The sequence below is a fragment of the Oryctolagus cuniculus genome, chromosome 5, assembly GCF_964237555.1.
Source record: "Oryctolagus cuniculus chromosome 5, mOryCun1.1, whole genome shotgun sequence".
Classification (NCBI taxonomy): Eukaryota; Metazoa; Chordata; class Mammalia; order Lagomorpha; family Leporidae; genus Oryctolagus; species Oryctolagus cuniculus.
Genome location: NC_091436.1, coordinates 123,473,860 through 123,486,880, shown reverse-complemented (window position 1 = coordinate 123,486,880; position 13,021 = coordinate 123,473,860). Strand labels below are relative to the sequence as shown.

At 35.8% G+C, this 13,021-nt stretch overlaps 1 protein-coding gene across 6 annotated transcripts in view; it reads left to right on the top strand.

Annotated features, from left to right (window-relative positions):
- The window catches only part of SLC25A27 (solute carrier family 25 member 27), a 33,988-nt gene extending 21,605 nt beyond the window's left edge, over positions 1-12,383 (top strand). For 2 of the 6 annotated variants that reach the window (XM_002714467.5, XM_008263008.4), the window contains 4 exons: positions 238-322; positions 1,578-1,670; positions 2,259-2,361; positions 7,547-12,383. In XM_002714467.5, the coding sequence (XP_002714513.1) occupies positions 238-322; positions 1,578-1,670; positions 2,259-2,361; positions 7,547-7,618 (353 nt within the window). In that variant the 3' untranslated portion in view covers positions 7,619-12,383. Of the gene's footprint in view, positions 1-237; positions 323-1,577; positions 1,671-1,914; positions 1,981-2,258; positions 2,362-7,546 lie in introns of all 6 variants that reach the window. The other 4 variants (XR_011388668.1, XM_051855665.2, XM_051855667.2 and 1 more) reach the window with 4 other exon arrangements.
- Positions 12,384-13,021: the final 638 nt, after the last annotated feature.

Sequence of the window (13,021 nt, the reverse complement as noted above, 5' to 3'; positions counted from 1 at the left end):
GCAGAGGTTGACTGATGTAGGCATAGCTGGATTCAGGTTCAAGTGATATAGTTGAGTGTCTGTGTATTTCTTCTTTTCTTTCCCCTCCATCTATAAGTCTACTTTCCTCTGCCTAAGAACAAGAATGGTATCTTTTATCTGGGTACACATTCCTGCCCCAAACCTAGCATATTCTTGACACAAAAGACATTCACAGTTGCATGAATGAATAATTAAACCTTGTTTTTCCATTGCCAGATCTAACCACTTATGATACTGTGAAACACTACTTGGTGTTGAATACACCACTTGAGGACAATATCATGACTCATGGTTTATCAAGGTAAGTGATAGTTTTAATTTGACCATTTTTTGTATATCACCTTTTCTTCCATAGTTGACATATATGCTAACCTTTAGCTATTTTGTTCAGGAATCTAGTGATATCACCCTTAAACAAGTTGATAGTACATTTATAAAAGAATAATTTTCTTATTGTTTATTGCAGTTAATGGAGAAGAGGCAGACACAGTTGCAGGATATTTAACCTCCTAATATATGTGTATATCCAGGGATAGTTTCTGTTGGTCTGCTCTCTATAGTTAAAGAAATTTGCTTGAGCACCTTTAATGTTAAAGACACTGTGAAGGACCCTGCAGTGGGTAAAAAAGAGGGTAAACCCAATTCCTACTCAGGGAGCTTATCCTCAGAAGAGCAGTTATAAAAACTCTATACAGTAAATACTAAAAGAAAGTAACTAGTTACTGTAGGTTTCAGAGGTGGGGGGAAAAACCACTTGGAAGGGCTTCACAAAGGAAGTAGAATTAGAAAGAGGTATTAACGGACTGAGACTCCTTGCTGACAGCAACGGGAAGAAGGACATTCTAGGAAGAGTGGTACCTTAATTTCTTTGCAACCTAACTTCAAATTATCCATCGGAATGAGTTATAGATAGCTATTGCCCTTAATAGAATAAGGATCTCATTTAGCTTCTGTTCTTGTTTCCAAATTCTACAATCCCCTATGCTATTTAGACAATCCCCAAAGAATATGAATAGCATCATATCAATGTGGATATATACATTTAAACACACTAGGAGTATTCTTGAGTAGGGTATATTTTGCATGTGCTGTTCCATCTGCTTGTCTCACTTTTCCTCCACATTTTCACATAGATGTATCCTTTCCACCACTCAATTCTGCCATCATCCAGAGCCTTTACCAGACTGCTTATTGGCCACTTACTCTCCATCACATTTTCTCATTTATTCTTTTTATGGCATTTACCAGCATCTGAAATTATCTCCTTTGCCTATCCCCAGAGTATAAACTCCTCCAGGGCAGGATCTTCTCTGTCTTGTTCACTGCCTAAAAGGAATGCCTGGTACAAAGCAGTGCTTGATATATGTTTGTTGGCCAACATTCTTTTTTGTTTTTACTTTTTTAATGAATTAATTAACATTTTAAGCTAAAAGAGCATTATTATAAAGAATATTAAAATAGACACAGTATTCCATTCTTTCAAAATATCAAATTCCTCTTCTTAAAATTTAGTATCTACTGCATATTCTTTCAATTTCATTTATTTGTATCTATAGTTTATGTTCTGGACTGGTAGCTTCTATTCTGGGAACACCAGCCGATGTCATCAAAAGCCGAATAATGAATCAGCCGCGAGATAAACAAGGAAGGTAGATAGAAAGTTTTCAGTATTCATGTGCCTGAATGTCTGTAATAATGTTGTGCTTTAAAGATGCCTTCCTGTATTTGTTCTTGATAGAAACATATTTGTGTATTTCTCCATTCTATGGGGAAATTGTTTTTATGCAATTACTTGTTCTTTGATGAAAAAGTAATAAGCCTTTGGGGAGATAAACTAATTAACAGTCATTATTTAGACACAAGGTATTCATTGTGACTTTATTGTTTTCAAAGAGTTTTTGAAAGCATACTCTGCTGAGAATTTACAGAGCACTTTCTTCAGAAGCTTATGACTTACAGGTAACCTGGAGAATTTGATTTGATATAAAATAGAATGTTCTTTCTGGAAAAGATCAGGTGGAGTGAATTTTAAGTATTTAAGACCAAGGGTGGGATGAATCAGAAGCATCAACCTGAAAATATCTTTAAGCTCAAAAGAAGGATCTATAGAAACACTAACCTTTCTTTTGAATTAGCAGAAAATATTTACCTTAAGATATATTTTCTTAGATTGTTCATTTTCTTTATGCATCTGTTTACACAAAAGAAATTTAATCAAGGTCTCATTTCCTTTCTAGGGGACTTTTATATAAATCATCAACTGACTGCCTGATTCAGGCTGTTCAGGGTGAGGGATTCATGAGTCTATACAAAGGCTTTTTACCATCTTGGCTGCGAATGGTAAAGTTGGGTTTTTGTCTTTTTCTTTTTGTTGTACTTAAATTACTTTTGGTCTATAAATATTTTCCCTTTATCCTTCTGGTATGTAGCATAGCCCTGCCCCCAAACCAGGGCTCACTCTTCCTTTTTAAAATATTTTCAAAATTTTCTTTCACCTCTCCTCAGAGTCCTATTGCCTTCTGTAGTAGCTTAAGGTGAAATGAAATAGTTCTGTCCACTAATGAATAGGCTGATAGTCTGTTCTTGTAAAGCCAATGGATAGATTTTGTGTAATGGGAAACTTTAAGTAGTCTATTAAGCAGAAATACAGTAATTTGAGAAAGGTATAAATATTTTACACTAGAAATTTCCCCTGTAAAAATGCTACTGTTTTAAATAAAATATTACTTTAATGTCAAATATTACATTATCCATTACCAATTACTTATTACCATAAAACTCTGCTTGGTAAGAAAGCATTATATCCTTTTTATTTTGTTTAGATGTTATTTTTTGCTAAAGTGAACTAAAATGTAGAATTAGACATGTTTAAGTAACATAGCAAATATAAAAATGAAGTATTCATGTACTATGTAAGTTAGAAAATACTTGAAAGAATAAATGAGTTGTGGGTTTAGAAATTCAAAAAATAAAAAATTAATAAGTAAAATTTATATAGTATCTTTATCTATGCTTTTTAAATTGAGCACCTACTTCGTGTGAAGGCCCTATACTAAATGCTTATCTTTGAATAAGAAACATTTTCGTGATGGGTGTTAAGGGATAAGTGTGTGGCACTATTGAAACATGTAGCAAATAAGTACAACCTGTGCTGGCAGATTAAGAAAATCTTTCTGGAGAATGGACTTTGGAATTGAGATTTGAAGAGGGAGTAGAATTTACAGATAAAGGAGGCAGAAAGAAACATTTCATATGGAAGGAGAGTCAGAGTAGACCAAAAGCTTGATAAGTTCAAGGAACTGAAGAAAGTCCAGCAGGCCAAGGCTCAGGTACAAGAAGGGGAAAAGGCAGAATATGAGGCCAGAGAGAGAGAGAGATCAAACTGGCAGGGTCTATATGAACTCTAAGTGTGATTGGCACCAGGTGGAAGAAATCTGCATGTTTAGAAAGAACGTTCTGCTCTATGTGGGTTCAGAAAAGGCTAGGATTAGTGAAAAATCAGAGACAGCACTGGCTTAGATGAGAATAAAACAGTGGAGATAGAAGAAGGTGGATTAAGAAGATATTTAGAAGGCAAAAAGGAGAGAGAAACAGACTGATATGATAGAGATAGAGGAGTGGTTTTCATTCCCAGATTCCTGCCCTGAGTAACTAATCATGATATAGTTTCCTAAAATGGGGATCATTTGCAAGGAAGAAGATATAAGGTAAAATAAATTTAATTTTAGTTATCTGAGGTCTTCGATACCCAGTTCTGATATACCAGAGTTAATAAACAAAACAAGCCATTATTTTGGTGACCTTGAATGTATGAATATGATATCTTGAAATTACCTCAATGCTGTGAATATTTCTTATAGGAAAGGCAAATTTTGATTTGGTCTCTATAAATTAGTACTGTTACAGGTGCTGATAACTCTCAGGTAATAAGACTGTGTTTACACTAGAGAAGCTTACAAAGCAATGAAAAATAAATAATAATTACTACTAAATAAATATTACCAAACCAATTTGGTACACGGCCAACACTGCATTAACCATGTTTATGGCTTAACTCATTAAATTCTCCCAATACCTACATATTAAGTAGGACACAATCATATCCCTCTTTTATAGAGAATGAAACAAAAGTAAAGACTTCCAGTAACTCAGCAAGGTCAGATAATTCAGGGCATTAAACCATGGTAGACTGGTGTCAGAGTAGTCTTACTAAGGAGGCTCTATATGGGTACTTCAAAAACTTTGTGGAAAAAAGAATTAAAATATAAGATTATTTTGATGCAAATTTTTAATCAATGCATTTTTTATAATATGCATTTTCCATGAACATGGAAAGTGGCATAAAAATAGTTAACTGTGTTTAAAAGTTACAGAAGGCTTCACAGAGCCAATATCTGATCTGGGCTTTGAAGCATCACAGGCTTCTTTTAAAAGAAATATAATGGAGCAACATGAGCATAGGTATTGTGTCATGTGTGAGTCTTATTGTGTTTTAAGAACTACAGAAAATTCTGTGTGGCCAGAGGGTAGATCCTCAGAGGGAAAGCAGTAGAAGATAAGGTTAGAGAAGTAGGTAAGGACAAAGCTGGGAAGGAGCTTGTGGTCCAAGCTTAGTAGTTTGGGTGTGTTTAGTAAGTGCCTGCTTAAGCATGAAAATAATGCACTAAGACTTGATTGGTGGCAAGATTACTTTGGAAGCAGTAGAGAAAATACACTGAAAGACTACATATAAGAAAGACGCCCTGGTGGAGTTCTGCTAGGAGATGATTGTAGAAACAGAGAGAAGACAGAATCTAGAGACAAGTATGTTTAACTCCCCAAGACTTAGTACCTGGTTACTTGTGAAAGGTGAGGGGCAGAAAAAAGAAAACAGGACTTTTATATTTCTAGTATGGGAAACTAGGGGAATGGTTAAGACCACTGCTGAAATAACATCAGGGATAGGTGGGATTACAGGAAAGAATACCCCAGCTCAAAGGATGAAAGTCATTGAATGTCACCTGTTCTCTTTACACATCAGACTCAGGAAGTGTAACCAAAAAAAAAAAAAAGAGTACTTAATACATACTCAGCTCTTTACGTATATTATTTTTTATGTCTTACAAGAACATATTAAAACATGTAAAGTTATCTTTGTTTTTTAGACAAGAAAACTGTGATTCAAAGTTAAGACACTTGCTCAAGTTCATATAACTAGTATGTGGCAAATTTGAGAACTGACTGCTGGTACATTCAGGTCAAAAGTCCTACTCCTTACTAACAAAATATATTAAGTTGCTCAAGATACTGCACTAGTTACAGAAGTTTTGAAAGAAATGAGGTAATTTATGGTGGTGAAGGAGTATTACCAAAGAAAGGCTGGCTATCTACCAAAGGTCTGTAGGGTTATCAGTCCTTGTTGATTTGCCACAGTGCACTACCTTGAGCTCAGAGAGACCTAACTCAGGATTTCTAAGTAAACAGTCCTTGAAAATACAGCTTCACCTCAGCTGAATTCATGGAGACTCATGGTCAGGCTGGAATATCTGGCCCATTTACGTTGTACAACACACTTGATGTGTGATCCAGTTGCTGAAGCCCCTAGGTCAGCATGCGGCCTCCTCAAGCACTATGAGGACCCAAGTTATAACCATAGGCTTGCATGCTAAACACAGAATATCAACAGAAGAGCTTACTTGTAAACAGTGTTTAAGAACACCAACTCAAGAGAGCTGTTAGTGTGTTTGGTACCAGCAATAGACATGGGAAAGGACTTTTTTCCCCTACAGTTCTGGCAAAAGACATACCAAAGGAAAAAAACATGGGTTCATACACACTTAGATTATTTACAGTGGTCATAAACCATTCCAGTGAGGAAATCAGCAAAGTAACATAGTGTCTACATGCACTCCTATACACAGGCTCAGTAAATTTGATTTTTATACCTCCTTGGTTCTTTGGTTATACAGTCTTCCTCTAACTCTATTCAAAACCCAATTAAAACTCTATCCCAGTCCCTCCCACTGTGTAGAGGCAACGTGACCGTGCTTTGCTTAGTCCCTGATTATTATTTATTTATCTATGGTTTTGCTGCAATAATATCATTAACATGAGGAAGAAGTCCAATTACCACAGCAATCAGGAACAATTTCATAGTCCATTCTTTTTTAAAAAAAGATGTATTTTATTTAGGTGAAAGAGTTAGAGAGAGAGTAGAGACAGAGTGAAAGGTCTCCATCTGCTGGTTCAATCCCCATATGACTGCAATGGCCATAGCTGAGCTGATCTGAAGCCAAGAGCCAGGAGCTTCTTCTGGGTCTCTCATGTGGATACAGGGGCCCAAGAACATGGGCTCAGGGGCCCAAGGATGTGGGCCATCTTCTACTGCTTTCCCAGGCCATAGTAGAGAGCTGGAACAGAAGTGGAGCAGCCGGAACTCAAACCAGCACCCATATGGGATGCCAGCGTTGTAGGCTGGAGCTTTAACCCACTGCACCACAGCACTGGCCCCTACAGTCCATTCTTAACTAAGACTTCTACCTGCAATTATATCCTTGGCTCATTTCATTTTTGTTGTCATTAGAATGTATCTTCACAGCTTTATAGTACTTATTTCATCTATGTCTTTATTTAATTGATTGATATGTTCTCTTAAACACATTGCTTAGTAAATTATCAGTCTACTAATATAACATGTTTCATATTTCTAGACTCATAAGTTACAAATATTGCTTTATACATTTTACATTCTAGTTATTTAAGCTTATTGCTATACCCTGGTCCCATAGAGTTTCTGATCAACATTGATGATCAAAACCAAAGCAGACAGAAATGAGATCCAAGGCACCCTTTCTCAGTTTCAATATTTACCCTCTGTTTTCCTGTGGTGTCTTTAGTGTTTATATTTTTAGTATTTAGATTTTGTTCTAACCCTTATCCTTTTGTAATTCCTTTAGATAGAGTTATACCTTCACATAAGTTAAAGTCAAGACTTTCCCTACTTGATATGAATTTTTATACATATGTAAAGAGACATCAGGTGTTGGTTTTATGACATAACTCAAAGCATAATCTTTCACCTTCCTCACTTTCAAGCCGCTAAGTGTCTCATGTGCTATGTATATGAACTATATGTAGAGGACCCCAGCCTAGAACTCAGGCATCCCAAGTTTAAGCCCCTTAGCCAGTAATCATTTGGGGTGGGGGGGAATGGGCGGAGAACAACCAGGGAATGGGAAACAGAAGCCTGTGTTAGAACTGCACGGCATGATAATAAGCATTTGGCTGCTGAGCCTCGCTGACCTCATCTGTAAAACAGGGATGGTAACAACTTTCCTTTCTGTGGTTAATTGTTCTTTAGAGAAAGCCATGATAAACAAGATGTGAAAATGCTTTGTAAATTATAAAATGCTATAAGGTAAAGTACAAAAATATATATTTTCAGCATAAGTTGATTTAAAATGACTTTGTCATGCAAAGATGTATATATGTAGAATATTTACAATTGCTTTGAAATATGCACTAACTTCTTTGGTTAATCTTTCAGACCCCTTGGTCACTGGTGTTCTGGCTTACTTATGAAAAAATCAGAGAGATGAGTGGAGTCAGTCCATTTTAAACCCTTAAAGATACAATGTTCAGTATTGCTGAAATATGGGCATCTGCAACACACACACCCCTATTATTTCTACCTCTTTAGGAAGATACCTTACTCCAGAGACTGTGATTTATAGGGGGCAGCACTTTCTTTTTCTTGGAAACCCAAGTTCTCTTTGACTCTTCTTTTTGTCTAAAAGTGATCTGGTCGAATCTCACAAGGCCATCGAGTGAGATCCAGTGCAGCATTTTCTAAAGAAGAATCACACCCAGACCACTCTCACCTTGGGCAAGAAGGTTTGGCCTTTGAGATGCTATTTTATGCTGAAGAGCCTGCTTAGAGGAGTGCCAGGAGGAGGTAGCATCTCAGACCTGCAGTAGACAATAGGAATGTTGAAGAACATATGTGTAGTCCTTAAGAAACACATTTAATCTGTTATGTCAGTACTTAGAATTGCAGTTTGACAGTCACCTTTCTGTTGTTGTTGAAGTACACATATTGTAACTTAAAGTGAGGTAAATGAAAATTCATGAATAAATGTTTTGAGTTTCCCTAGTGTTGAAGACAGTTGATGTACATTTTTCTTGCCAAGAGGATGAAAAAAAAAATCAAACTGAGATGATGTTTGGATTTCAAAGAAAGAAGCTGTGTCTGTAAACGCCCCATCATTAGATCTGTGTTAACTGGTTAGCACTCCACTGCACCTGGTAGTAACTTCCCCTGGCAGCCACAGCCCTGGAATCTTGATGAAAACAGAGAAGAGTATTTACATGTTACGGATTTGTCACTACTAAAGAATCGTAAAATATAAAATTTGCAAGAACTGTACCTTATTTGATTAAAACACAGCTATATAGGTCCTTTTTGAAACACCATTTGTTACCATCATCCTTCAGTGGTATTTTAAAACTAAGGGTGATAGGAAATCAGCCAATTCTGATATGAGTCCTTTTTTTATCTTCCTTCTCTAACCCTAAGGGCAAATAAGAAGGAACTCAGAAACCACACTAAAAATGGCAGTTAAACTGAATCTTAGTTTGACAAAGCTTCTTCCCTAGAGAGTAATGAGTACAAACTGTCTCTCATATACAATTCTGTCTCCAATCTGAATCAAATCCATTTTCTTAGTTTAGTAAGAGATTTCTTCAGATTCACCTACAAACCACTTGTTTCCCCAGCCCCAAACACTGTAATTTCAGGATAGATGGCTATGGTTAGGAGGTAAGGCTGTGACTATTAAAATAGGAAAACTCAAAAAGCTCAGAACCAAGAAAGAACTTGGACCTTATCAACGGACTTTTTTATGGTGGACATGGATGTACTACAAAACGTTTACAAGTCCTGTGTGCCTGCACTGATGAATAATCACTGCCATTTGAATTGGGAAAGTACACTTTAAAATCTATTATGTATTAACATCCAGTGGCTCATTGTGTTTCTAGTTGAAGAATGTAGTTTATTCTCTTCAGATCTTCAGGTGGTCTACATGTCCTTTGCATTTGTCAATCTGTAATTGAGTTGTTAAATATATTTAACATATATTATGTGCTTAAATTCCCAAGTGTTCTGCATTGAGCTACTTTAAGGAAAATTTTGGTTATGTTTTGTAATTTTTTAAAAATTCAATAAAGACTCGATCAGAATAATTGCATGCAAACTGGACCATGAAAAAAAATTAACTTTGTTCTTTGGGAGGCTTGGGATGAAAACATTGCTTAAGTCCTGACACTATTCCTTGGAATCTGGATCATGAATAACTGAAAAAAATTTTTTTTTTTTTGACAGGCAGAGTGGACAGTGAGAGAGAGAGACAGAGAGAAAGGTCTTCCTTTTGCCGTTGATTCACCCTCCAATGGCCGCCGTGGCCAGCGCGCTGTGGCCGGCGCACCGCGCTGATCCGATGGCAGGAGTCAGAAGCCAGGTGCTTTTCCTGGTCTCCCATGAGGTGCAGGGCCCAAGCACCTGGGCCATCCTCCACTGCACTCCCTGGCCACAGCAGAGAGCTGGCCTGGAAGAGGGGCAACCGGGACAGAATCTGGTGCCCCAACCGGGACTAGAACCCGGTGTGCCGGCGCCGCTAGGCGGAGGATTAGCCTAGTGAGCCGCGGCGCTGGCAATAACTGAAATTTTTAACCTGAAATAATTCCTTGGGATCATCTGTTTTACCCTTCTTATTTTACATGTTAGGAAATTGAAACTGAAACCCTGAAAAGTAGAACAGCCATGCTCCCGAGTGACTGAGTGGCAGAACAGATAAAAATGCAGACCTCCTAATTATTATAATTACTATACCTGACAGTTATTGTGCACTAGTTAGGCACCAAGTAAATGTCTTTTGTCATCTTCACAACATCCCAGTCCAGTGCTCCTAAGTCTTAAAAAAAGGCATATTTTCTTTATGGCATTTTTTTTTTCCTGGTCTCATACATTTCAACTGACTCTAAACTTACTCCTGCATAAATTTTAGAATGTGGCCACCATGCTTTAGCTTGACTCTATAATCTGACCAAAGTCTGTACCTCTAACATGTACCCCATTCCATTCATTCTTTCTAGTGAAATCATATTCACTCTTGAAATTTTGCTTTCTTTTTGCCAACTAGGGAAATTAATCATTCCCTTCAAAAATAAGTAATAAAAAGGAGTAAAATTTCCGTAATTTTGTTTCCATGCTCAATGATGTACTAATTTCAATCTCACTTCCTCTTTACAGTACTGCTCTGGTATTTCTGTTAAGCTCAGTATTGATAACATTTGATAATTGTTTCTTTTACTTGTTTTGATATTTTTTCTCTTCTCAAGTGATTTTTTATTGAAAAGCATATGTATTCTTTTTTATAGTAATAGTTTTTTGCTCTCTGCCCTTTTAAGTGAATTTACATATCTCTTTTAAGGGATAGCATTTTTAAACATTTTTTTAAGTCAGAAATGATGTATTTTTCAAGGACACAAAATCCTCTTTGATTATAAGCTGTAGTGTATAGTATTATGTTATTTTTATGTGAATCTCTGTTCTCATTAGAATTCTCTTGCTGTTAAATATTCAAAAATTGATTATAGTACATATAACATGAATCCATTAATTTTTGTCTTTATTATCTTAAGAATCTGTACTATCATACTAGACAAGTCTGAAATTTCTCTTTCTCTTTGCTAATAAAAAAAGGAAACAAATTTCTGGAGATTTCAATGGAAAATAATTTGTTGTTCAGTCATCTTCAAATTTTCAAGCATATTTATTGACAATTGATATTGTCATACAAGTTTTTCTTTGTTAATGAAATCAGATTCCTTCAGGAATACCATTGGAAAAATTCTTAATTTTAATATGTGATGGTTAAATATATTTTGGGAAAGTAAGCAATTCTCTTCTCCTCAAACCAAGATTCTTTAAAGATAATTACCAAACTAATATTACTGAATGGCAAGTATTGTGGAAGAAAACTGGACATGGAATCAAAAGACTTTTAACCTATACTGGGTTCTACTTCTGAGTAGATTATAAATACGAACAAGGCCTTTCACTTTGAATTTCCATTGCTAAGATGAAGTAATTGACCTCTAGAATATTAACTTGAATGTATGTAATGAAGGGGGCATTATGTTGATGTTACATTTGAAAAATAAGATTTAAGAAAAGTTTCATGGGTATTTTTCCCAAATTTATTTTCCCATGTTTTAAGATTTAGAAAGATTTGTTCAGACCTTAAAGTATAATACAAATTTATTAGTGAAGCATCTCACCTTGAAATCCATCCTGTCAGGTAACTCTTAGTCTTACTTTCAGTCCATCAAGCACATGCACACATAATAAAAATTTAAATCCTTGACCCTCTCAATCTAACTGCAGCCATTTTTCTGACCTTAGCCTTTTACTGCATACCTGGATGCTTTGCACTTGCCTATTTCTTGTGTTGTGTTTATTCTTGTGCCCTCTACATAACCTTCCTCCTCCCACCACCACCACCTACTCATCTTCACTTTGATTGGTTAAATCCCACTGGAATATCTCAAATGATCACCTACTACTTCTTCTCTGAAGCTTCAATAGCTTCAACATCTGTGTTCCTGCTGTATCTCTGCCCCCGACCCCCACCTAGAGAAGTATGCATGAGGGCTTCCCCTAACAAGGGCCACATGATACATCTCTCTGTCCCTTATAAACTACAAACAGGTTTTTGTTGTTTTATGAAGAGGGCAGAGAAAAAAACTAATTATATACACACAATTAAGTCATGTTTTTTCCTACTTCCTTCAAAATAATTGTAATTGGGTCAATAATGCTAACTTTTTTACCATAGTAAATACTTAACTAATTTTTAAAAGCATGTGTTTAAACACAATATTATTATAATTTTAAAGATAAACCTTCATAACTCCCACAAAACCTAGTATCTGGTATTTTTAAATAATATAAAATTTGGCTACTTGATCAATATTTAATAAATGTGCAATGTACTTTCATTAATCTTCATTGTAGAATGTTTATGGAGGTTATATCACTATTGGGCCTTCATTGAAACTATACAAATGCACATTCCACCCCCTATAGTGTTTTTTCATTTCTGAATTTTGAGGAATACATGATTATTTTTCTCTCCCCATACTTTACCCCCAACAGGCTGCTGTGATTGTCAACAGCAGCAGGAGCCTCTTGGAAGGTTTGATAAATGCAGATGAAGATGCTTAAAGATGTCTGTTTGCTGAAAATGTCTGGTAACAGGAATATATGTGAGTAAATATAGTGTGTTGTGATTTTTTCAAAATAAATGTTTTCAAATGCCTGATTGGTTATTAAAGGTTTTGTTTTTGTTTTCCTATCATGGTTTTTGAGTTAAGATGCTAATTACAAAATTGAAGATGATTTTAAAAAAATCTTTACTTTTTATAGCTGACGTAGAAGAGACTGGCTTCATTTAAGGCATCAAGTTTGAGATAATTACCTAAAGGGTGCTTATAATTTGGCAGCATGATTTTTATCCTGTGGGTACTCTCTATTGTTCTCTTACTGCAAAGGACAAATAATCAGTAATTATAGTGATGGACATGCTCACTGGCACATGCTCACTGGCTGACTATATGAAGAGAATAAAATTGGAGTTACTTTAAACGTTCAAGAATTAGTTCCTTCTTTTTGATACCATGTTCTACTTTGACTTCGATGATACTATTTCTTCTTGGCCTTCCATCTGCTATTTTTAATTGTTCTTTCTCAGTCTTCAGTAGGTATTTCTTTCAAGTCATTAAATTTTGGTTCTTAAAGGTTCTATTCTTGGTCCTCTTCTCAATTCTCCCTCACTTCTGTGACTTCAGCTATCATATAGACTGGCAATTCCTAAACACGTAATAGGCACTCAGTAAAAGATAAACGTTACCATCATTTCTTATCCTTACTCATTCCTTAAGTATTAGTCATTTTTTTTCA